Raw genomic sequence first — 26,053 nt, forward strand, 5'->3', positions numbered from 1 at the left:
TTGCGGGGCCAGTGCAGGGGACAGATGGGCAGAGTCTCTTGTCGGCATCAGTGACAGACCTTCCGAGGTGACGTATCCCACTGGCCATTTCCCATCATCCCAACTGACCAGAGTTGTTTAAGATGGCAGCAGTTGGTGATCTCTGACCTTCGGTGTCCCCTTGCGCCACTTCCCCACCTGCTGGCTGGCCTTGTGGCCCTTCTTGCCCTCCAGCAAGTGGCTGCTTCATCTCTTTCTCAGCAGGAAGCGAGATGAGGTGGAGCTGAGCTGCTCCTCTCTCCTCCCCCACCAGCAAGGTCTGGGAAGGGGCCCCCTGGGGTAGGGACAAGTTCTTCAGGGATGCTGGACTCCCCTTCGTTCCCAGTGGGGCAGCTTCCTGGTCCTGATGAATGTCAGGCAGGGAGCACCCCTGGGGGAAGTGCAAGTATGGACCATTAAAGTCAAAGCAGGACATGGGTGCCTGAGAAGCAGTGACCTTAGCACTGCTCCTCCAGGGGAGCGTGGCTGGTGACAAGGACTGACTGGTGCTCTGACTCAAACGGCAGCTAGCCGGGGCTGCAGGATGTGGAGCTGGAGTTGTCATTTCAAGAGCCTGATACGGGTTCTCTGGGTCCAGTGCACCAAGGAAGCACATCATCCTCTCGGCCACAGCTGCAGGGAGCTCTGCTGAACTAACTTTCATTGGTCTGCAAGGGGGAAACAAGAGTAATCAGAGATGGCACCCTGCAGAGAACATCACATATGGACAGGGAGCGGAGCTGAGGGCCCCCTGGGAGAAAGGTCTCTTGTGGGTTAGAAGGAATCTTTCCCTGGTGGAAGATTATCCCATAATTGCCTATAGCAGAGTTTCTTGCTCCTTTCTCTGGAGCAGCTGGCACTGGCATCTGCTCCTGGCAGGATCCTGGATTAGATGGACCATTGGCTGGACCCAGTCTGGCAATTTCTGTGTTTCTGGAGTCTAAGGGCCCAAGCAGCACATCACCCTTCAGAGACCGTGATCACCACCACCCACATTATATAGCACCAGATCTTTGCCTGGCACTTGGCAGAGATTGTAAAAAGACATGGCCCCTGCCCCAAGGAGCTTACAGCCACTGAGGTAGAAGCTAGCGAAAGGGAGGGGACAGGCAAGGAGTGATGGGGGTTCAAAGCAAATACAAATAATGGCCTGCACTTTCCAAAAGTGACCAGTGATGGCTGGGCACCCACCCATGGGTGGTGGGTATCAAAGGCCAGGGGAGACTAAGCCAGAGAAGGGGTACAGCTATAAGTGTCTCCAAGTTGGGACTCAGGCTATTCTAACTGAATACGGCCTTCCTCAGGCTACTCTTCTTAACCCAGAATCCCTCACAGTATAGAGCATGATGGGTACCCTGCATCAGCACAACCTCCCTATACCAGGAGCTGTGAGGAGGGCAGTCTTGGGCTTCTTACATTGGCCCCACACTTCTCTTGCACTGGGGGAATTATCCTATGGCCTATTGCAACTCCTACTGGCTCTTGTATGCTGCCAGAGCCAGAATCAGCCCCAAGAGTGGTCAGGGCCTCACTTCCAGATGACAGGAAAATAGGGCGTGTAGGGAAGGGGGCATGTATGCATCTTTGTGCAGGGGGTGCTTATCCACCTCCATTTCCAGGTTGGAAAATCAAGGGCATTGAGGCAAGCCCATTTCCAGAAGCCCCTAAACTGAGTGGATCTCAGTTTCAGTCAACTGCAGAGGGGTGTGGCCCAACCTCAGGGTCTGTGCTGAAGCTGACTGGAGTGTCTAACTCAGCAAGACAGGAGTGGAGGGGTGCCTGTTCTGGCAGGAGGGGGTTCCCTGTGGTATCCCAGCTCATCGAGTGTCAGTCTCAAGGGAAGACAAATGGAAATTGATGCGCAATTTGCCCGGAAAAGGCTGCCATGAAGGCAGAAGCAGCCAAACAAAGGGCTGCACACCAGCAAGTACTGGACTTAAAAGACAAAGAGATTGAAGCACAGAAAGATGCTCAGGAGGAGAAGAAAAGAGAACTGGGTAGCAAATGCCCTGTCCAAAAAAAAAAAGGGAATTTTAGATGTACTGTCTCCACCATGGTCAGTGTCGAAGTCTCTGGCAGTAAGTTCAGGAAGAGGGTGTGATGCTGCACTCCATATGATTTTATGAAAATATGCTAATGAGTGTGAATATAATGTAACTGGAATATGCTTCATGCAAAAGGTCTCTTGTAAGGTATCATTACAAAACTTATAATCTACTGAGTGTGGTCATCCTATTTGTATAAATGTATCATTCTTGTATCTGAAACTAGAAATATGAAATATAACTCTGAGGTCCTATTGTAATTATGCAAATTGTGGGCCATTGATGGTGGTTTGGAATCTTGATGGTTCCCATCAACTAGGACAATTGGTTGTAAACGACTCTGTTTACTTGCAAGCCTTCCTGTGAGTCAGGCCAGGAAGAATGAAGGCTTGGGTTCTCACAGGACATGTGACCATGGCACCTGGTACTGGAATCCATCTTTCACCTGATGCTTTTCCATTTAGAATGAGGGGTGGGACGCCAGAGAGAGACAAAGGATTTCTGCCTTGTGCCAAAGCTATAAAAGGGGGTGGAACAGAAGAAAGGGCTGCAAATCATGAGAAATCCCCTAGCTACCACCTGAGCTGGAACTAGGACTGTACCAGGGGAAAGGATTGGGCACAGACTAGAAAGGAGTCTAGTCTGTGAAAGAAGCTTATTGGAACATCTCTGAGGGTGAGATTTATCTGTATTCAGTTTCTTAACTGTATTAGGCTTAGACTTGTGTGTTTTGTTTTATTTTGCTTGGTAACTTACTTTGTTCTGTCTGTTATTATGTGGAACCACTTAAATCCTGCTTTTTATATTTAACAAAATCACTTTTGCTTATTAATTAACCCAGAGTAAGCAATTAATACCTGGGGCAGCAAACAGCTGTGCATATCTCTCTATCAGTATTATAAGGGGTGGACAATTTATGAATTTACCATGTTTTAGCTTTATTCAGAGTAAAACAGATTTATTTGGGATTTGCATCTCATTGGGAGCTGCGTGTCTGGGTGCTAGAGACAGGAGCACTTGCTAAGCCATTTTCAGTTAAGTCTGCAGCTTTGGGGGTGTGGGACAGACCCTGGGTCTGTGTTGCAGCAGATTAGCATATCTGGCTTAACAAGTCAGGTTTCTGGAGTCCCACACTGGCATGACAAATGGGCTAAGAGGTAATCTCAGCACATCAGGTGACAGTCCCAAGAGGGTTTCTGTGACCCAACCTGTCACACACCTCCATTTCCAGATTGGGAAATCAAGGGCATTGAGGCAAGCCCATTTCTAGAAGGAGAGATCAGGGAGAAAGGGCTCAGGGTTTGGGACTGGTGTTTCCAGGGAGCCAGGGAGAGCAGGGGCTGCAAGTCCATCCATTGACATTTCCAGATGGTCATGTGGAGGATGTGCCAAGGTTTATCATTCACACCAGTTACATTTGCCATCCGTCCCTGATGGGATCAGCCACCCAGAGGAACTGAGATGCCACCATCACCAAGCAACGTCTCAGAGAGTATCACCACTGAGCAGTGCACTGACCACTCACCCATCCAGCACTTGGATGCAGCTGGCCAGGTCCATCTTCTCGGAAGGGCTCTGCTTGCCAAAGTCCAGCTGGCTGCTCGGCAGCGGAATCCCAAGTGCTACTTTCTGAAAAGAGACAAGGGCAGATAGCACTCCTGGCAGACAGAGGGTGATTCCTTGAGGGCAGAGGGGAGCCAGAAGCCCCATAGTGGAGATACCACAGTGTGTGGTAGCACTTTAACCCCTCTTGGGGGCAACATTGCTCCTGGGGACTGATGGTTTGATGGGGGGAATAGGTCTGGAGGCCTCCTGCTGGAGGCCTTGTGGCCCTGCCTCATCACACCCCAGAAAAGAGCAGAGGAGAAGTCCTCCAGGCAATCTAGAGTGGCTGCAGGGGAGCAGCTGCTGGAGTGACCAGTCAGGGGGCAGAAGGGCCATATAAAAGGAAGCAGCAGGGACACAGCAGTCAGTTGCTGCCTGGAGCTTGAAGAGGGAGAAGTGGGTGCATGGCTGGCTGGAAGAGCAGCAGGACCATTGACAGCTCATTGCAGGCAGGACTGAGCCCAGGGAAGGCTGCTGAAGACCAGGTGCCTGGCTGGCAGGAAGAGCAGCAGGACCATGGCCAGCTCAGTGTGGGCAGGCTGAGCCCAGAACCTAGCCAGACTGGAAAAGGGTACCATGGTGGGCTCTGCTGATCTGGTTGAAGACTGAGTCCAGGGAGGGCTGCGGAAAGGACACCGACTGAGGGTACTGAGGTGGGCCCCTTTTGGGCCGTTAAAGAAGGCAGCACCTCCGGGGGAAACCTTGATGCTACAGCCCCATACCAGGGCCATGAGCAAGACCTAGAGACTGTACACCCCGGAAGGGGGAACAATGTGTATGATTCAGCTGGAGGGCTGAGCCATTGAAGAACCACCAAAAGAACCATTGGCTGAGGGCGTGCTCACGAGAGGCAGGTGCCACCCTGTTGTAAGAACTGAAAGAAAACCAGGCTCACACCCGACCAGGAAGGGGGCACCCACAAGAGGTGGGTGCTGCCCCGTTCAAAACTGAGTGTGATTGCAGGCACGTATCGGCCAGAGAGGCTCACAAGACATGGATGTTGACATTACAGGTGAGGTTTATTTTGTTCTCCCTAGGCCTTTCATTTCCCCAGTGCTGATCTCTCTCATTTAACTCCGCCCTTCGTCAGGTAGTGCCAGGTGTGTCATGGCAGCTCTGCCCAAGGAGTAAACGGCAACAGTGTGGGCAGGTGCAGGAGGGCAGCAAATCAACCATTGTGCGTAATGTCAGCCCTGCCCTGGAAGACTATGGGGATGCTGTAGGCAGGGACAAGGCCCAGGAAATCAGCCTGTGTCTATAGCATGAGAGCTCTGCCATCTCAGGGTGAGCTGGGGCACACCATTTCCTGGGATTTCCGGACACCTTTGGATCAGACACCTAATGAAACGTGACAGACACTTAAAACCATGGGGTAAGGAACAGAGTCCAACTGTGGATTGAAAACCAGCTGTACGACTGGGAACAAAGAGCTATTGGGAATGGCTGCTCCTCAGGGCGCAGAGAGCTCATTACTGAGCTGTCCTGGGGCCAGCCCTGGGAGCTGTGTGCATTATGGATTTGGACAGAGCACTGGGCAGCAGGCTGGTGACGTTTGTCAGTGACACAAGATTGTTTCAGTTAGAACTAGAGAGACTTGATAGCATCTCCGGGTGGATGTGACCCCTTCGAGGGAATGAGCAACACGATAGTAGGTGCAGTTCAGCTTGCACAAGATTAAGCTAAAACACAGTGTCAAAAATACTATCACCTGGGCTTCTCCTATGCACTGATGGGCAGGGTCCTCGGAGGACAATGTGTGATGTTATCTGATTAAGATAGGACCATATAGATCATTGTTGCAACCTCTGTTCTATATTTGCAACAAATCTCATACAAAATGTGGCATGTAAGATACCTATGAAAAGGTTATGATTTGCTGGTTCTGACTATGCTATCTGTATGCATGTTTCATTTTTTGTATTTGAAGTTCTAAGTATTGGCTCTATACCCCAGGAGCAAGCATTTGAAATCCAGGTAACTCCCACAAGGTAGTTAGCCAGCACATCTTGGAGGGATTATTCAAATTAAGTGGCTCATCAAAAAACACTTACTGGAAAATAGACCATGGGAGATGCTCATCTACACTGAAAGAACTGTCCTGCAAAGGTGCTCTTTGAGGTATAGGTGGTGGCTTCTTGTAGCGGGGTGGTCACCCCGCTCCGGTTAAGAAAGGGTTAAAGGCAGCCAAGGGAGGCTGGTTGGGTAAACAGCCACAGGTGTGGCCACACCCAATTAGGGTCCAGTTGACCCTGATGGGTCACTGAGGCGTGGTGGGCCATGGGGATTGGGGTTCCCCAGAGAGGGCTATAAGTGGTGGAGATCAGGAAGACACTGGCCAGCAAGAGGCGCTCCAAGGCTGGAACTGAGCTAATTCCTGGATGTCCAGCAGGAGATGCTGCAGTGGTGAGTGCCTGCCATGCTACACTTCTTCTGTGTCCAAACCTTCATGCATGGACATGTGACTTGCCCATGTGACTCCAAACACTCTCTTGTCACCTGTAATTTTCCAGTAGCTGTGCTGAGAGCTTTGTGTGAAATGATAGGTTCCCTCCACATGGCAGAAGATCTAAAAGGCCCTGGAAAGCCCTCCATTTTGCCTCTTTCCTGCCCAAAGCTCTGGACTATGAACTTCTATTAATGGAAGCATTCTAATGAAGGAATTGAGGACCTTTCAATGATTTGGAAGCAGCCAGAGACTTGACTTAAGCCAGTAGTTTATTCCATCACTGCTACAAGCCTGAACCAAGAACTTTGCAATTACTGTATGTATTTGATTCCTTTGAGCAATTTTAACTCTCACCTTTCTTTTTATAAATAAGCCTTTAGATTCTAGATACTCAAGGATTGGCATCAGCATGATTTTGGGGTAAGATCTGAGATACATATTGACCTAGGTGTGTGGATGGTCCTTTGGGATCAGAAGAACCTTTTCATTTTTTTTGAGACTGGTTGTAAAGAACCACTCCTCTCTAAATCCAGCGTTTTCGGTGGTGGTATAAGAACTGGAATGTCTAAGGAAACTGCTTTTATGACTTCTTGATAGCCAGGGTGGTGAAACAGAAGTTTACTTTTGTTTCTGGTTTGGTATATCTTATGGAAGAATACCCACCAGTTTTGGGCTGTGTTTGCCCTGTTTCTCAGCAGTTTGGCATTCTCAGTTGTGACCCCCTGCGGCACAGTTACACAATGTAATGGGGTATTTACTCTACAGGTGCTGTGAAAGGGTAAAGGCTTGAGAGGCCAGTTAACCTGCCTTCTTGAACTTGGAGGATGGGCCAGGACTAATTAGAAATAAAGCCCAGGTGGGGAAGAGAAGGGCTTGTGGCCACAAAGAGCTGAGTGAGCCTCGTGGGAGGAAGGAGACCCAGGGGAGAGGAGGTGGGAAGTGACCTGAGAGAAGGCTGAGAGGGAGGAGGCAGAGCAGATAGGCTACTCCAGGGGTGAGTGGGAAGCCTGACTGGAGACGTGGACCCTGAAGAGCAGTAGCTTGCCTGAGCCCCTGAGAGAGGGGAGGAGCGTGCCAGCCCCTGGACAGCGGGGCTGTTGAAAGCACAAGACCTGGAAACAAGCTGTGGGGATAAGCTACAGTGAATGAGGCAGGCCTGTGGCCACCTGAGCCCAGCCAGGCTGAGGGTTTTGTTTTGTTTACAGTTCTATCGGACTTGGTAAAGGAATCTGTTGGCCAGAAGGGGCAGGACTCTGTCAAGTCATCTGACCGGAGAGCCAGGGAACTCTTAATGGCTGGAGCAGGCCAAAGATTAGTAGGGGAAAACTAAGACAAAAGTTGCTGTACTGCTCCACCCAGCCAGGAGCAGGTGTGCTGTGGTGGCTACTTGCCACAGCCAAGCCTTCAGGAACAGAACAATGGAGGTGTCTGTCCAGTGGGGGGCAAAGCTGTGAAAGCTGATAGGTTGCATGGGAGCATTAAAAATGGAATGGAAATAGTGCCCTTCTGTCAGACCGGGGGAAGGGGGGGAGATGCTCTCCTTGGAGCACTACATTTCTGATCACCTCCCAGGATGGAGGATGTAGCTGAGATTGAAGAGCTTCAGAGAGGGCCAGTGGAGGTGGGTCAAGGTCTGGGCAGCAGTGACAGGACAGAAAAAGAGTGACAGATTTATTGAATGTCCTATTTAAGGACAAGGGGGCGGGGAATGGTGGCTAGTGTCAGGCATGGAAGATCTGGGGTTAAGTTTCTGTTTCTCTACAGAGTTTGTGCATGACCTTGGGCAAGCCATTTAACCTCCTTGCCTCAGTTTTCTAGCTGTAAAATGGGATAATAGTTCTGCCCTGCCTCATAAGGGCATCATAAGGAGAAATACAGTAAAGGTTATGAGGCACCCCATACTGTGCTGATAGGAGCCATGGAGGAACCTGGCATAGATTTGGCTGAGGTCTTTAGGAATTGTGTTGTTGGGGAGCGCCACCACTTCAGGGTGGGTTGGGGATGAACTGTGTCCCCTTGAGGGGGACCTAGGCAGGGGCCACCACCCTGTACGGTGATTAAACCTGCTCACCGGGGTGCAGTTGGTACAGAGGTGGGACAGGACCATGACTCAGCCTCCTGCCTTCCCCTTCCCCAGCCTTTGGGGGCACAAGGAGGGAGCAGTCCCTGCGCTCCTGCAAATCAAACACTGTGACTGGCCCTCACATGGAAATGCATGTAGCTGGGACTTGCCCTGGAAGATCATTACTAAGGGGACTGGGCAGACTGGGTGGCGACTCCTTTTTTTCCCTTCTCCCATATCAAGAGAGGGTCACTCAATACAAGTAACAGCTGATAACATTAGGGGGAGGGGAGAGAAGAAATAGATCTTCCCACACTGTATTGGAAATCTCCCTGCCTCCGAAGGGCAGAGAGCTGTGGCTTTATAAAGAATCATCTAATGGCATGGCTCATAACATGGGAAGTGGTGCAAGTTACACAGGTAGTAACCGAATCTCAATCATAGGGCCAGGAAGTAATTTCCCTATGCAGAATGTTGCACTCTTGACCACATGCATTCTGGTCAGGAGCTGGTTTACTTCTGGAGCATCAGGTTTTGGCCACTGAAGCAGGATAACAGATGGGAGAGACAAATGGCCTAATCTGCCATTTCCACTTTACTCGTAGTGCTCCCATCATCCCCCAGGCGGAGGCAGTGGTTTGATCAGTATTTACAGGTTCCACCTGGGCAGCTACACACTCAACAATAAACCCCAGGGCAGCATTTCCCCTTTCTCTGACCCATGCAGAGCTTCCACTTCCACTTCTCCACGGTCAGCAGTTCTCTCTTACCTGGAGGTAGCTCTGGAGCAGCTGACTCTTGCCGGGATTTGGAATCTTTTCCTCCCATTTTTTCTTCTTGCTGTAACAAGACAGAGTTTGCAGGGTCATTTCTCTTGGGAGGAGGCTACACCAGACACACAGCCTTACCCTGGGCCCCCTTGTCAACCCAGAGGTCCTGAAACTCCATGGCCCTACACTCAAGCTGCAGCCCAGGCATATCCCCAGCTGGACTAAGCCCTAGATCATGGATAGGGGTGTGCCCATGCAGCACCTCCCCCTTGTTTCTCTGCCCCTCCCTGCGCTCACACGATCCATTGTCTACAGCCAAGCTCTACCGCATTTGCTCCAACCCCTCAGACAGAGACAAACACCTACAAGATCTCTATCTATCAAGCATTCTTAAAACTACAATACCCACCTGCTGCAGTGAAAAAACAGATTGACAGAGCCAGAAGAGTACCCAGAAGTCACCTACTACAGGACAGGCCCAACAAAGAAAATAACAGAACACCACTAGCCGTCACCTTCATCCCCCAAATAAAACCTCTCCAGCGCATCATCAAAGATCTACAACCTATCCTGAAAAATGATCCCCCACTCTCACAGATCTTGGGAGACAGACCCAGTCCTCGCTTACAGATAGCCCCCCAACCTGAAGCAAATACTCTCCAGCAACCACACACCACACAACAAAAACACTAACCCAGGAACCTATCCTTGCAACAAAGTCTGATGCCAATTCTGTCCACAAATTTATTCAAGTGACACCATCATAGGACCTAATCACATTAGCCACGCCATCAGGGGCTCGTTCACCCGCACATCCACCAATGTGATATATGCCATCATGTGCCAGCAATGCCCCTCTGCCATGTACATTGGCCAAACCAGACAGTCTCTATGCAAAAGAATAAATGGACACAAATCTGACATCAGGAATCATAGCATTCAAAAACCAGTAGGAGAACACTTCAACCTCTCTAGTCACTCAGTAACAGATTTAAAGGTGGCAATTTTGCAACAGAAAAGCTTCAAGAACAGACTCCAACGAGAAACTGCTGAACTAGAATTAATTTGCAAACTAGATACCATTAACTTGGGCTTGAATAGAGACTGGGAGTGGCTGGGTCATTACACATATTGAATCTATTTCCCCATGTTAAGTATTCTCACACCTTCTTGTCAACTGTTTGAAATGGGCCATCTTGATTATCTCTACAAAAGTTTTTTTTCTCCTGCTGATAATAGCTCATCTTAATTAATTAGCCTTAGAGTTGGTATGGCAACTTCCACCTTTTCATGTTCTCTGTATGTATATATATCTTCTTACTATAAGTTCCATTCTATGCATCTGATGAAGTGGGCTGTAGCCCATGAAAGCTTATGCTCAAATAAATTTGTTAGTCTCTAAGGTGCCACAAGTACTCCTTTTCTTTTTGCACTCTACCAATGCATCTGGAGAATCTCCCACTCCCAGTGCAGACTTACCTGAGTAAGCCTCTATAACCGCACCAGCCAAATGCTATCAGCACGATGGTGAAGACTGGGACCAGCAGCGGGAGAATCAGTGGTGACCAGACTGAGACAGATAAATGAGAGAGAGAGAACAGCAACAGAAAATGGCTTCATTCTATATCAAACCTTATGTTGTGGATGCTCTTGAGGGAAGATATTGAGGTCAGGAAAATGTAGGTTGCCTATCAAGTCACATGTCCTAACTGACAGTTCTGTTCAACCATAGAATAGTTGCCCATGTGGGATAGACTAAATGTGACCTAATCAGGACAATGAATCTGTGAACACGTTTGCTAAATCCAACTCGTGATTTGATCTAGCCATGCCTGACCCCTTTCTGTTGGGTTTTCCATGACCATCTAGACAACCAGTTTACTTTTTTGCAAACATCTGGGGACGAGCTTGTATTTGTGTTTTTTAAAAAAAATGAAGAAATTCCCAGAGCAAAGAACTTTGTTAAAGTGAAGTTCAGACTGAGAGAACAGATCAGCAACTTCAGGGTGAAGATCCTTATGAGAACATGGCAGATATCAACAAAAAAAGAAAAACACCCAGTCATTAGAAATGCCAGGAGACTTGCAGTTGAGCGTGAATTTACAGGAAACATTAACATTTGAGTCTGTAAATTCACAATTAAGGCCTATTCAGTCACCTCTCCTGTTGGTACAGGTTCAGGAAGCCAATCGGAGACCAAGAACCGCACCATCAGACCTAGTGACCAACCACACAGTCTGAATTCCAAATGCTGAACAACACATCCATGAAGCAATGCTTCTCTGAATGACCAGAGAAACCCATGTAAACTCCAACAGATTTGCTTAAAATCAGTTGCAAAGAGCCCATCTTTTCATTATTTCACAAACATGAAAATGTTGTTCAGAATGAACAGTTCACCCAGCTCCACTGATTGATCCCTTTCTACCTTCTAGCATGGATCGTTCCTTCCCTTTTCCAGCCCTCCACGTAGATCCATGAACTTCTCACACTGGCTTTCAGCCCCATTTTCATCCTGAACATGCCCAGTGGGATCCAGTCTGCCTGGTTCCTCTTAAAGGTAGTAACCTGGACACCTCAAAGCTGGCAGTGCAGAGATACTACATGTAGGGGAAGATTACAGTCATTTTCCTGGGAATCATGGAACTAAAACCTCTGTATGACACTCTGATAACGTAGGCAGTTCATGCTTTTAAGCCTCCTTGTGGAGGCCCCGTTCTCTTCTCACGTAGTGCATCCACTTCCAACTCCTGATTTTCATACTGTTTCCTTGTTGCCATGGAAAATGGCAGCCCTGGGCTCCCATTCAGATAAGCCAATTATATTCCTTCTCTGTGAACTGAAGCATGCAGCCAGGTATCAAGGGGACCCCGGTCAGGCTCTTTGCTTAATTAACTGTATGAAACCCCAGTTCCCCTGAAACCCCAGCTAAAGGACCAGTTTCTCTAGGGAGGGAACTGACCCCCAACCCCCCAAGCCAGTAGCCCAGCTGGGATGTACCACTCTCAGTTTCCCAGGTGCACTCCTCACTCCACTCGCTCCAGGGCCCCAGGTAGCCATCCATGTGCACCCTTGCCCGCATTTTCCCCCTATAGTGTGTGGAGGGCTCCAGCATCTGAAGGGTGAAGATGAGGGGAGGCTCGTCATTGCTGATGTTTACACCCTGGGCATTCTGGGAAGAGAAAAGATGGAGGAGGGGTGAGGAACTCTCTGTCCCATCCACCCACCTCCCCAGCAGAGTCCTGGGCTCCCAGCAGTACCATCACCTACCTCCAAGGAGTCACCAGTCTTCCAATACAAGAATTCATATCTCTGGCCTATATAGGCATAGCTTAGGATCTGTTTTGTCCATCTCAGCTCATACTCCTGCTCTTTCCTCTTTGTCATTGTCACGTTGACAGGCGCAAGCGGCTTGACTAGAACACAAACAACACGTTAGGAATATGCATCCATCTCCCAGCTTATCTTCCTGCCCATTCCCTTTCCCACTCTGGGCTGTGGGCAGGACTAAGGATATGCTGGTGCGAAACTTGTTGCCTGAGCAGACTAGCACCAAGGACGGCTAATAGCAGTGTCCCCGTCTGACACATCTCATCTCCACATGCCCATTCTGTACCTCCGCGCAGCAGTGCTCTGTCGGTGCCAGTCAGGAGCTCCAGTGCTGGGAGCTTCCTTTACCAGCCATCTGTTCCACCCATGCATCACTGTCTAGCTCTCTTGTTAACCATTCCACCTCTCTGCCAACCCAAGCATTTCCTAAGCTGGAGGAGAAACCTCCAGATAACCCTGGGCAGAGGATCCAAATGGGTTCTCACTGTTTTTGTTGGCTTTAATCAGTTTCTCCTCCTTCTTGGGCCGGACAGTTATGAGGTACTGGCTCAGCCTGCTGGGGTTGGTGACATTGATCTCACAGCAGTGGAACAGGTAGTGGCTGCCAGGCAATTCCTCCTCATGGACTGGAGAGCATTCTGTCTCTCTGGGGAAGAGAGCAGCCAGGCCTGAGTGAGCAGGAGGGATGGCCAGATACAGGAGGACAGAAATACGCTGCCATGGGCAGGTCACTTACTCTGATGCCGGTGGGGTTCTGTAGAAGAGCGTGAACAAGACAGAGCTGGTGACCTCTCTCCTCACTTCCCAGCTGCACGTTAGCCGATCAACCCCATTGAAGAGGCAGCAAAGGTTCTTGGGCTGAGCCTCATCCCCTAGTGAGGAGCCAGTGGTTAGTGCAGCTCTGGGAGGGGCAGGGTTGGGAGGGATGGGGAGGACAGTGGAGCGGGGACTGATTGTGACCGTTGGAGGGAGGAAGGGAAAACTTTTACTTTCAGGGTTCTCTAGGGCAGTCCAGAGCATTATGCTGGTCCACTCATCCAATCAATACAATCCACGTATTGTGAGAGACAGAGACTGGCCTCTCCTGAGCTCATATACCAAAACCCACCATCTCTACTGGCACTCACTGGCCCTTTAGCTGAGAGGCCGGATACTGAGCACAGCTCTGACTTCTAGAAGGGCCCCATCAAGGCCAGGGGTTTGAGATGCAGTGGCAGGGGAAGAGTGCGTAAGGACCCTGTACTGCCCCTACCAGTGCTGCACTGGGACTGGTGTCGTGCTCCTGGGCCGAGCAACTAAGCAGAGTGCTGCAGTCTCTGTGGCTCCTGCTCTGCTACCTGTCAGTGACAGCAAATTCACTTCAAATAAGAGAGCAACAGTGAAACGGGACCATTTTCATCAAATTCCGGAGATTCTCCAATGTCATCAGCTCAGCCCCCGAATCCTCTGGAAGCGAAGCACAATATCCTTTTGCTGCCAGCATGTCCCTACTTCCCCTCACAACCCTTCAGCCTCCAGAATTACCTTCCTGGGACCTCCAGGACACGGCAGTGCTCCATTTGTTGGACTGCCCAGACCAACCAGCGCCCTGGCTTGGCTTGGATCGCACACGAGCAACATAGTTGCTGCTTGACACAAGGGCATCACGCCTCAGCAGGCAGGGGGAGGAGCTTGCGACTGACACCGAGGAAGATTTCTGTCAGTGGGGATGAGATAGCGAGAGGTGAGGGAAGGTGGAGGGAGAGAGAGAGACTTGTCAGAGAGGTTGGGGAAGGACCCTTTCCTTGGGAAATTCAGCTCAGCCAAGCACAGCCAGCGCTGTGATCCCTGGGTAAGGAGGAGCCAGATGCTCCTTGTGCAGGGCTCATTGTTCTTATAGCACACAGGCTGCTTTTTAATTGCTAAATCTCTGGTCTTAACCAGCCAAGGCGATGGCTGGATGGCACAGGACTTCTAAGATGCACACACAGCTAGCTGCAGCGTGCACGGACCCACGGTCTGGGCCATTCAGGTTTCAGAGGATTGGCTGGGTTCAGCGGTAGCCGAGCAGGTTTCAGAGGATTGCAAAGGGTTGTCTTCTGCAACCAAGAACAGCACATGCCAATGCCTAAGCATATCTCATGCCTACCTCCCAGGATTCACACTCCCACTGGTAAGTCATGTCAAGCTCCAGTGCATTGTGCAGCCAGTGTCTTCCCTTTCTCCCTCCAGCTGCTTCCCAGGCTACTTCTGTGACATTGATCCAATGCTTCTGAGGTGGGAGGGTCTGGACTGGAAATGGGAAGGGACAACATGGGCTGTGGTTATTAGTGGATGGGGAGAGGGCAGAGGGTTTTTCCAAGTTTTATTTCCATAAGGAAGGACCCAGATCTGCCTAACATCAGGCTTTTGTGTGATTTCTCAGGACTGCTGCAAAAAATAAATAAATAAATAAATAAAAAAATCTAAGGTCTGTTGGCACTTGGCAGTGAAAGAAATGAAGTTGACAAGGCCTTACAGAAAATAGCGATGAACAGAACAGAAGGAGAATAGGGAGGTGAGTGTTGTCAGGTAGACCCATAGCAGCCAGCATTCATTTAAAGATGGAGACATATTACTGTGTATTTTTCTGAGTGAAAAGGTTTGTTTGACATCAGTTTTTTCCTAATAGCAGAGAAACCCAGGTATAGCAAGGGTGTGGGTCAGTTGGGAGGAGTACATCCGCCTTTTCCATTGTAGGCAGGTAAGGAAGGAATCTATTTATCTATCTATCTAGAATCTTGTAAGTGAGAAGCTATTAAACAGGTGTCACAATGAAAATGAAACTCAGTTCCTAGCAGAATTATAGCTGATATGCAGAAGCAAGGTGAAGGGTTAGGGACAGGGTGAAAAATCAATTTTTAAATTAAAATTATTTTTTATTGAAATCATTTTTTTAGTTTTAATCAAATACAGCCTTTTTTTAAAAAAAAAGTCTATTTAAAATTAAATGTGAAATTATGACAACTATCTTAAAGCCTAAATTTACCATAATCTATTATAATCGCTTGAAGGATAACTCAGTGGTTTGAGCTTTGGCCTGCTTAAACCCAGGGTTATGAGTTCAATCCTTGAGGGGGCCATTTAGGGATCTGGGGCAAAAATTGGGGATTGGTCCTGCTTTGAGCAGGGGGTTGGACTAGATGACCTCCAGAGGTCCCTTCCAATCCTATGATTCTTTTAAGCAATACATATTTGCTGCAAGTTTTAAAGACTGTGAGACTGAACTGGTGGAAGTCACTGGCTAAGCACCTGGATTCAGAATTTGTTACAGTGCTAAAAGCAGCTTTTGACAGCAGTAACCTCTTCTGTTGGTGTTTAGAGAATATTTTCTTCATTTCTGTTTATTCAACTAGTTCATTCCACATTAAGAAACCAACTGGAGTTGAAAAAGTAGGAAAGCTTGTTTTGCTCTTCCAATCTCTGTATAAAAATTAGGTGTGAGAAGACGAGATCTACTAGTTTTAAAATCTTGAAGAATGTGGGGATCCGAAACAATGAATTAAAGTCACTTACTACTTCCTTTGTTTAACAATTCTGTTAATTTTAAATGCAAAACATGTTTTGACAAACATTTTTTCTTATGTATCCAGCACACATAAAGTAGTTTTATTTAACTAATTATAGTAATCCTAATACAAACTAAAATGCTGGTTTTGTGCCTTTTTAATTGAATCTGAATTTCTATCCAAATTGAGCCTAATACCAATCACAAGTAAAAATGAAACGTAACCTAGTAAGTAAGAAATGTATCATTCACCTTTTTGTAACCTAATACAAAAAAGTAAAAAGGAGGAATCTGAATAAATGTGTTAGGCTATATAAATGCTTTTAAAACATGTATAGGTATTGTGATGCTGGTAAACCAGCTGCCAGCTCCTGTAAAGTCTGTAAGCATCAGCTGAGCACTGACAAATTCATAGCTGGAAACCAGACCAGCTCACTTATAAGTTAGTAGTGTTCAAGATAGGTGTTAGACTTGTAAGGATGTGTTTAGACTATAAAATGCTTGTAAGTTGCTGCATACATTAATCTTACTTGTAATGTCTGTATTCCATGCTACAAGGTATATTTATAAAAATGCTCACTCTGAACTAATGCACTCAGATGAGAAGGGTAGCTCCCCCCACCTATCCAGGTGGACTATCAAAATTAAGTGGACCGTTGTAGCACAAAATTTGTTGATTGCCCCATCCACTCATAGAGAAGAATGTGCAGAAGGCCTTGTCCCATCGGTTTGAATGCTGGAAGAGGGAAATCAAGATAGTGGACATGAAGATTTTTCATCTCTGCTGTTTGGACTCTGACAAGGGCTGGAGCTAAGAAACAAAAGCCGAGGTCCCTAGGGTCAACCTTGGATTAGCCCTGAAAGACATTCAGTGCTGATCGATTACTACATCTCTGTCACCTTTTGAAAGGCTATATTTAGTTGCAAAGCAACCTGTGTTAATGGTTACCAACCAATGAAAATCAACATCTCTTTAGAAAAATAACTAAAAAAGTACAAACACAAAACAAAATTAAAATCAAGCATTTAAATCAAGGCTTGCTGCTTGCTGATTTTAATCATGATTAAAATGGAAATTGTTTTGATTTAAACCAATCCACTCTGATTGGGGATCAGGAGTCTTGGTTAGGGTTGGGGGACCTGCACAGAGGAAAAAGTATTCATTTCAGAGAATCAAAAATATTCCTGGAGAGAAGAAATGTGGAGAGAAGGGTGGTGTCTCGCCCTTACCATTCTGGAAGAGGCTGACGTTCAGCTCAGCCTGCAGCAACCGATCAGGTTTGAAAGTGTAATGGTCGTGCACCCCTAATCCAAAATCGGTGCTGTTCCTGTGGCAGCTCCAGAAGACACAGGAGTCCTGGCAGAACAGCAACCCCTCAGGTCCCTGAGACTCACATGGGATCTGTATGCTTCTCCTATGTGCAGAGAAAGAGGGTGAGGAGGTGATGTAGATACAGATAGCTAATCCAAAATAGGTTCCTGAAATCTTCCCCACATCTATTCTATTCTAATCAATATAAGTTCTTTTACTGCACTCATTGCTGTAGTATCTGAGCACCTTCCAATAAAGCCTTAAGAAATGTGAATATGTCTCTGCTACAGTTATTATCTTACCCTAGCCTCAGGGGGAGAGCATATACACATATTGCTTTGCATTTATATTATATTTGTATTAGAGAAGGCCGGTCAAAGAAATGAGCCTTGTAGTTGGTACAGTAGGTGGTGAGCCAGAGGTGATGCACAGGGGGGCATGTGGGGTCATGTGTCCCCCACCATTCCTGGGTCACATGGTGCAGCCAGGCCCTCTCCCTGCAGGGCAGCTGAGCCGGGGAGCTGTGAGCTGCACCTGTCAGGGAGAGCAGAGGCAGGAGGAACAGCTGGGAGCTGCAGGGAGGGGCCACTGCTTTCCAGGAGGAAGAGCTGCCGGAAGCAGAGGATGACTTGAGGTTTTTCTGGGGTTGTGCTACCCATTATCAGCAGGCATGGGCCGTCTCTGGCATGAGCTCAGCAATACTGGCTGAGGTAAACATATCAGACCTCTCCTCAGCTCTATACACTGGCTTTCCATAAAATGTCAAATAAAGTTCAAGGTCTTGGACCCTATCTTCATGGCACCCCATGGCCTGAGCCCAGGGTATCTAACAGATCATCTAAAACTCCAGGATGAAGGTCAACAAATCTACTCCTCGGGCACACAGGCAGGGCCGGCTCTAGGCACCAGCAAAACAAGCAGGTGCTTGGGGCAGCACATTTCTAGGGGCGGCATTCCGGCACCGGCCACGCCACCCCTAGAAATGTGCTCCCGCCACCCCAGCTCGCCTCCGCCTGCTCTCCTGAGCGCGCTGCCACGGCTCCGCTTCTCCTCCCTCCCAGGCTTGCCACGTGCCAAACAGCTGTTTCGCGCGGCAAGCCTGGGAGGGAGGAGAAGCCGAGTGGCGGCGCGCTCGGGGGAGGCAGTGGTGGTGGAGCAGAGGCGCGCTGGGGCGGAGAGCGGTTCCTCTACTCCCCCCGTTACTTCCTGTGCTCCCCCCACCCTCGCTCACCTCCGCTCCGCCTGCTCCCCTGAACGCACTGCCTCTCCCTCGCCTGAGAGGGAGGGGGGAGAAGCGGAGCGGCAGCGTGTTCAGGGGAAAGGGCGGAGCGGAGGTGAGCCAGGGCGGGGGTTGCAGGGTGGGGGGGAGCTGCAGGAAGCAAGGGGGTGGGGGAATGCGGCACGCCTGGGGGAGGAGGCGGGGCTGGGGATTTGGGGAAGGGGTGGAGTTGGGGTGGGAGCCGGGGGGGGGGAATGAAAAAAAGCAGGGGCAGACAAAATTTTTTTTGCTTGGGGTGGCAAAAATCCTAGAGGTGGGCCTACAGGAAGGGTAAAGTTGACCTGGGCAGAAGACCTTTCTCTGGCGCTACTGAGGCTGTGGAATGAACTCCCCCAAGAACTAAGGACCATCCCAAACCACATCACCTTCCACTCCAAGTGCAAGGTGAATTTCTTTGACTTACCTTCTCTAATACAAATACAGAGCAACATTTGTATATTAACACCCCTCCTCCCCCAAACAAAAAATGACTCAAACTGCACTGCACATGCTTCTCCCCCTGGGGGAAAGGATCAGAGAGCTAACCATGTGTTACAGATGTGTAGTCATGTTGGTTAAACGCGCTCCTGGAAGGCACTCAGATATGACAGTGATGAGGGAAGTGCAAAAACCCACATAGAACAGAATGCTTCCATTGACCCTGCTGCAAAGAAGGGAGGTGTGGAAGGTCTGTGAGAGCAGAGCCAGCGCTCACTCCTCTGCTGATGAATGAACCTCAACCCAGCTGTATTCTAATGCCTCTTTCTCCACTCCAGGTGCAGTAAGCTAACAGGCCCTGCCATCACTCACACCTGGGATCCCCCAGAAAAATCAAGGGAGAGTGACAGAAAAGGTAATAAGAAAAGGAGGACTTGCGGCACCTTAGAGACTAACAAATTGATTTGAGCATAAGCTTTCGTGAGCTACAGCTCACTTCATCGGATGCATTCAGTGGCAATGAATGTAATGAAAATAAACTGAGTAACGCACCCTCCTGCATCTCCCCATCCTCCCAATGCAGACCTAAAAGAGTCTCCAACTTCCACCTCCCAGCAGGGCCAGCACAGGTGTCCACGTGCGCCTCAAAGCCTGGTTGTCAACTTGGATCCCTTTCCCGCCTCCCATTCCCACCTCTGAGGTTCAGGAGCCACAGGCTTCCTGTGTCCTTCTGCAGCAGAATCATAGAATCATAGAATATCAGGGTTGGAAGGGACCTCAGGAGGTCATCTAGTCCAACCCCCTGCTCAAAAGCAGGACCAATCCCCAATTAAATCATCCCAGCCAGGGCTTTGTCAAGCCTGACCTTAAAAAATTCTAAGGAAGGAGATTCCACCACCTCCCTAGGCAACGCATTCCAGTGTTTCACCACCTTCCTAGTGAAAAAGTTTTTCCTAATATCCAACCTAAATCTCCCCCACTGCGACTTGAGACCATTACTCCTTGTTCTGTCATCTGCTACCACTGAGAACAGTCTAGAGCCACCCTCTTTGAAACGCCCTTTCAGGTAGTTGAAAGCAGCTATCAAATCCCCCCTCATTCTTCTCTTCCGTAGACTAAACACCCCCAGTTTCCTCAGCCTCTCCTCATAACCCATGTGTTCCAGTCTCCTAATCATTTTTGTTGCCCTCCGCTGGACTCTTTCCAATTTTTCCACATCCTTCTTGTAGTGTGGGACCCAAAACTGGATACAGTACTCCAGATGAGGCCTCACCAATGTCGAATAGAGGGGAACGATCACGTCCCTCAATCTGCTGGCAATGCCCCTACTTATACATCCCAAAATGCCATTGGCCTTCTTGGCAACAAGGGCACACTGTTGACTCATATCCAGCTTCTCTTCCACTGTAACCCCTAGGTCCTTTTCTGCAGAACTGCTGCCGAGCCATTCGGTCGCTAGTCTGTAGCGGTGCACGGGATTCTTCCGTCCCAAGTGCAGGACTCTGCACTTGTCCTTGTTGAACCTCATCAGATTTCTTTTGGCCCAATCCTCCAATTTGTCTAGGGCCCTCTGTATCCTATCCCTGCCCTCCACCGTATCTACCACTCCTCCCAGTTTAGTATCATCCGCAAATTTGCTAGAGTGCAATCCACACCATCCTCCAGATCATTTATGAAGATATTGAACAAAACCAGCCCCAGGACTGACCCCTTGGGGCACTCCACTTGACACCGGCTGAACAGGGCTCAGGCACTTACTTGTCTATATTGTCCTCATAGTGAAGAGTCACACTGAGGAAGCGACGTGCCTCTGTGCACTCCTGCCATGTGCAGGTCGTCTGGGAGGTGTAGTCATTGTAGCAGCGTAGGCTCTGCATCGGGAGGCTCTCTGCAGGGCGAAGGAAAGCACAACGCTGCCGATGGGTCATAGAGATGGGCAGTGAGGAATAACGGGATGTGCACACCGGTGCCATGGCGGGAAGGGCAAAGATGGGGGAAGGAGGCGCGAAAGGGTAAACTCTCCCGGGAGTCCCTCGCATGTCAGTTAGCTCACGTGTCAGGGATGGCATGGACAAAAATCTCCCCCTCCCCGACACTCACAATCCAGAGGCTGGAAAAGAGAGATTTACTTACCAGGAGCTGTGGTAATGAGAGAATTGTCCCTGTGCATTCACAGTCTGGCTAACTTGTGTGAGTCTCTCATGCGTGTTGGGCTACTGAGTGTTTTTCTTAAAGCCCCAACGTCTGCATTGAGGTTATTATCCGAGAATCTCACTTTTCATGTACAAAAAATAAGTGTCTGATCTACATGGTTGGGAAGAGAAGCTTGAAGGATGAGCCCTAAATGCACCAATGACAAACGACAAATCACGCCCCTCCCCCCCCGCAACTGTATTCTCATTCAAATCTCATGATGTTGAAGTCACTCTCAGGATTTTTTGGGCCTGACTCTTGATTTCTGAACGCTGGGGGTTGGCAGTTCTGATTCGCATTGTGGGAGTTGTCCTGGTGGTGAGCACACACAACCCTCGTTGAAAGCCATGTCTGTGGGGGATGCATGAGCATCCTCACAGTGTCACGGGTCAGATGACCTCCGCTGCATACAGGAGTGCACCCACCAACCACCTTCATTCCTTCTCCTGAACCACACAGTCCTGATGTCCAAGGCCAGCTACGGCGCTGCAGGTGTGCTAGTGGAGGAAGATCTTATCCATGCAGGAACCTGCACTTTCCCAAAGGTGTAACATAGCCCTATGCACCTCTTCACCCACGGAGAATGTGTCTGTTTTGAGAGGTTTTTTTGACATCTTTCCCAGAGAGCTACAAATGTCTGTTTGGCTTTCTAACACAATGTCTAAGGTGTGCATACATGTTTCCTTGGGAGGGGAATGGGATCTAGGGAAGAATACAGTGAAGGAGATAGACTGTTTGTGATGGAAATCAGACACTGCCTTGTATTTAGCTGTGCCACTCTGAGTCCCTTTCCCAGCCCTGAAGAAGAGCGCTGTGTAGCTCAAGAGCTTCTCTCTCTCTCCCCAGCCGAAGTTGGTCCCATGAAAGATATTACCTCTCCCACCTTGTCTCTCTAATTCCCTTAGGCATGACATTCAACTGGGGCCTCACAATCATTTTGTCTTTGTGGATTGCTGGATAGGGTGGAGTGGAGATTATTGCTTGGAGTTCACTGGCCCTCCTAGCCGAGGCTATGGCAAATCGAAAGGCAGTTTTAAGAGATTTAAGGGAATGTGTGGGGTGAGAGAAACATTGATAAGGCCTTTTAAAAATCTAGCAAATGGAATGGGAAAATATAGTTCTCCCTTCCTGGTGCTGATGGGGAACAGAGATAGGTACTTGGTTCATTTTCTGAGAAGGTGCAGACGGTCCAGAGATCTCACAGGCAGCAGATAATCTACAATTGCTGGAATTCCAGTTTGAGATGCAATCAGTTCCTTATTAGTGGCTCAGGAGGGAAATCTTGTCCCTTCTGGTGTGTAAAATTTCCAGGTAGACACCACCCTTGATTGGAGTAAAATTGTCTGTGCTGTCTGTGAGCAGGGATAAAGCTGGGCCACACATGGAATTCCCATTGCATGGGACAGTTCAACATTACAAAATTGGGTTTCCTTCTAAACTGAAACGAAACCAAAGGCTTTTAAATTACTCAGCAATGGAAATTCTGAAGAGTTTGTTTTGCACATGTAGTACAAGAAAAATTTCAAAATTTTATTTTAAAACAAACTTTGCATTGAGAAACGTGTTTTGTTTTGTCACTGTTGTATTCTTTTTATTATTGTTACATTATTTCAGGAGGTGTCGCTGGCAGTAATGCACTGTAGGACATGTCACATGATGTCAAGCCATGCCACAAAATGCCTCTAAGGCCCAAGTGAAGGACTCGGCAATGAAGAGGGCTGTCCTGGTGTGAGCATGGGATTTGGACCTGAGAATAGATCACATAGCTTAATAGCCTCAGAGGTCAGATAGGCCTGGAGACTTGGGTGTCTTTCCCTGAGCGTGTGAGAGATGAAAGCCCTGCCAATAGCACATTGGGCTGGGGAGTGTGATTGCCCCAGCACATCAGACATCAGACATTCACATCCACCTCTGGAAAGAGAGATGTGCATGAGGCACCTCCTCTGAAACCCGTTTTAGGGTCTGTATGGGGTCTGGGCTTGGTGCAGAGCTGGGGCAGCAGGGGCTCAGAGGAAACATTGAGGAATTTGTAGAAATTCCTCCCTCTCTAAAGTACACTGACCTAGAAGAAAGCAACAAACAACTAGCTCTAACAGTGCGCAGATGGGAGATTAAACCTAGAAACAGGAGCAGTCAATGGACATGACAGAGGGTCCTGTTTGTTCTCTGCAGTGGTAAAGAAGGAATTAAGGCGGTTCAGAGGGATGGACACTCCTAGACATGGGCCTTTGACATTGACACTGGTGACTTACTCTGTCTCCCTGCCCCTCACATATTCCCCCCTCCTCTCTCTCACACACACCTCACACAGAGTCATCCTCCCATTTGTCCACATCTCCAAATGGATATTTGTTCACTTACACTCCCACCTGAATCTATGTGTCATTCTATCCCTCCATGCTCCTTCAGTGGTCTGTCTATCCCTGCACTGCTCCTCCAGTTCACCCACCTACTCACCAGCCAGCTTGTTCACACATTTGCACAATAGCCCACCTGTCCATTCATCCATCTACTCACTCTCCTGCTCTTCCATCCATCCATCCATCCACTTCTCCATTCACCTACTTCTCCATTCAGCCATTTCTCCATTCAGCCATGCACCCTCCCACCTGTAAGTCCATCCACATTTCCATCCACTTACCATACCATCCATTCACATAAACAATCACCCTCTTGCCTGTCAGTCTAGTCACCAACATACTCATCTGGAATGGCAGAGGGAGCAGTCGAGCAGAGGAAAGGGGGAAAGAAGGAAAGGGAATGGAGGAGAGTAAAGGGACTGGAAGGAGGGGAGGGAAGATGATAAAAAGGGCAGGGAAGAAAAAGAAGCGGAAAAGAAACTGAAACTGACCTCGAGATTCTCCGACCCTGAAAGCCCAGCACAGAGCCAGCAGAGCACTCCAGAACGCCTTCATGTTCATGCCAGCCTGAGCCCACCAGCTCAGTCTCACTCCCTGTGCTCTGGGCTGGTCTCCGGCCTGGGGTTCTTGCACTCACACTTGTTCACTGCTTCTTTGTCACCTGTTAAATGCGGAAGCCAAGCTGTGATGGTCAGGTGGGGGAGGTAGGGAGCTTCTGTGGGATACAAAACTTCCCCTCCCTGCACTGAGGGGACCTTTCACTGATCCATCAAGGCCACAAGGGACCATTAGGTCACCTAGTCAGACCTCCTGTAGGAGGGAGGATGGAGAATAAAATTTCCTTTGCAGGACCAATTAATTGCAGAGCAAGGTCCCCATCTCCTTACTGCGGCGTTGCTGAATGCCCAGAGAACTGAGAGGCAGTTGTGATCTATTTGACTAACAGGCATTGTCCCTATTAACCTCATCAGCAAGAAACAGTCCTAGGCTATGGAGTGAGGGGAATTCAGTCTCCATGTTCATTCGTTCCCCGGACTTCCCCCAAACACAGAGACACACACCCACACTTCCCACATTGGTTCCCAAGCCTAGCCTGGAGACACACCATCCTACCCTACCCCGCCCCATCTCCCCCACTCATATACATCTCCCCTCTCTTGGGATGAGATGGGGATTCAGTCTTCATGTTCCTTCAGTTCTGGGCTTCTACCCCATCTGCTTCTCCTCCAGCAAGCCCGCAGGTGAGAATTGCTTTGAAGTGATTCCAACTGGCAGTTTGCAGCCAGCTCCCCGGGAATTGCTTTGGGACGCTGACCCACAGGCATAATCCCAAAGGAGCTTTAGTGTCTCTTTTTGTGGGATCTAGCATTGAATTCAGTGGTGCAAAGAGCATGGCCAAATTCTCCATGGGGGTAACTCAACGGAAGTTAGAGTTGCACCACTGGAGAATGTGCCCCCATATTACTGCTTTCTAAAGAGCATGACAGACGCCCCCCGCCTTGGCCCCAGCCACAGAGCCATGCCTCTGTGCTCTGGCGATGTCTGATCAGTGGCTTTTTCCCACTTTGCGGGAGCATGGAGATGGGGAGCCATCCAGAACAACCCCCAGCTTCCTAAATGCCATTTCCTTTGATAGAATCTGGTGTGCTAGACAAGTGAACATTCACCACAGAGAAGAGATCCCACTGTGACTGATGGCTCCAGAGCTCGTGAGCCCTTGTCTGTCTGGGGACAGGCTCTCTTTGCCACGTACCCTTCCCCCAGTAAAGGCGGAGTTTCCTCACCTGAGCCAAGAGCTGCCGGTGGGACAGCCGCCTCACAGCAGGTGGATCGCTGGCCCGCTCAGTTCTCAGTTCCTGGCAGCTGGAGCGCCTTTACGCATACAGGAATCAGCAATGACCACGGCTGTCCAAAACTGGAATGGATCCCCATGGGAAATAATGAACCTGGGATGGACATTTTGCCCTCTGAGGGCTTCCACACCCCCATCTGCCTCCTTTCAAGGAGCAGATACAGCCCTGAACACCATGGAGCTGAAGTGTGAGACTCAGACTCTGAACTTCCTATTTTTGGTGTGTTTCACACCCACTGGGTCCCTGCCACTGAGGCAGCTCTTAAAACCTGGGAGGGGAAGGAAATAGATCTCATTTCATTGTGACTTTTCACTGATTCTTATTAACCGGTTTGGAGGAATCAGGACACATTGTTTTCTAGGAATCAAGAGGCTGGCCTTTGCTTCCCATCTCCTTGCCTCCATACCCAGTGAGACAGTTGCGAAGAAGAGAGAAGGAAAAGGGAAGTAGCGCTTGCAACAGGAGTTCTGTATTTCTCTCCCGCCCCCCCCGCCCTGCCGTATCTTACCATAACCTCAACTGTAAGATTTTGGGGGCAGTGACTGCTTTTCACGACATGTGTGTACAGCACCTTGCCCTCTGGGCTCTCAGTGATTTCAATCAGCTTTGGATCATGCCTCCAATAGGAACTCACTACTGCTTATTTCCCTCCCTTCTAAAACTTGCAGACAGTGTCTCCTACGCCTCTTTAGCATGTGTCCATCTGGAATGACAACATCACTGATGTCTGCGACCATTGTCGTCTATCAGAGATATGCACAGTGCCATTTTCACAAAGTGGTTGCAGCTCCCAGGCCCCCAAATTATATTGATTTTTTTCATTTTGCCTTATTTGTC

General features: G+C 48.9%; 1 protein-coding gene across 1 annotated transcript; it reads right to left on the reverse strand.

The window, feature by feature from the left end:
- Window positions 1-25,356, reverse strand: CSF2RB (colony stimulating factor 2 receptor subunit beta). Its single transcript, XM_073330213.1, has 14 exons — window positions 25,148-25,356; window positions 23,855-24,024; window positions 20,569-20,698; window positions 17,033-17,217; window positions 14,405-14,547; window positions 13,801-13,972; window positions 13,013-13,148; window positions 12,762-12,922; window positions 12,217-12,362; window positions 11,947-12,118; window positions 10,426-10,516; window positions 8,947-9,016; window positions 3,589-3,692; window positions 1-686 (listed from the first exon to the last, which is right to left on the reverse strand). Exons 2-14 carry the CDS (start codon window positions 23,922-23,924, stop codon window positions 95-97), a joined length of 2,172 nt encoding a protein of 723 aa, XP_073186314.1. The 5' UTR covers window positions 23,925-24,024; window positions 25,148-25,356; the 3' UTR covers window positions 1-94.
- Between the last annotated feature and the right edge of the window lie 697 nt (window positions 25,357-26,053).

The sequence above is a fragment of the Lepidochelys kempii genome, chromosome 1 (assembly GCF_965140265.1).
Source record: "Lepidochelys kempii isolate rLepKem1 chromosome 1, rLepKem1.hap2, whole genome shotgun sequence".
NCBI classification, from domain to species: Eukaryota; Metazoa; Chordata; order Testudines; family Cheloniidae; genus Lepidochelys; species Lepidochelys kempii.

Coding starts and splice junctions, on each gene's coding strand:
- CSF2RB (XM_073330213.1), bottom strand. CDS start 23,924: ATGAACATGAAGGCGTTCTGGAGTGCTCTGCTGGCTCTGTGCTGGGCT. Junction 12,923..13,012: donor AGAACCCCACCGGCATCAGA/GTAAGTGACCTG, acceptor TCTCTTCCCCAG/AGAGACAGAATGCTCTCCAG. Junction 12,119..12,216: donor AGACTGGTGACTCCTTGGAG/GTAGGTGATGGT, acceptor TTCTCTTCCCAG/AATGCCCAGGGTGTAAACAT.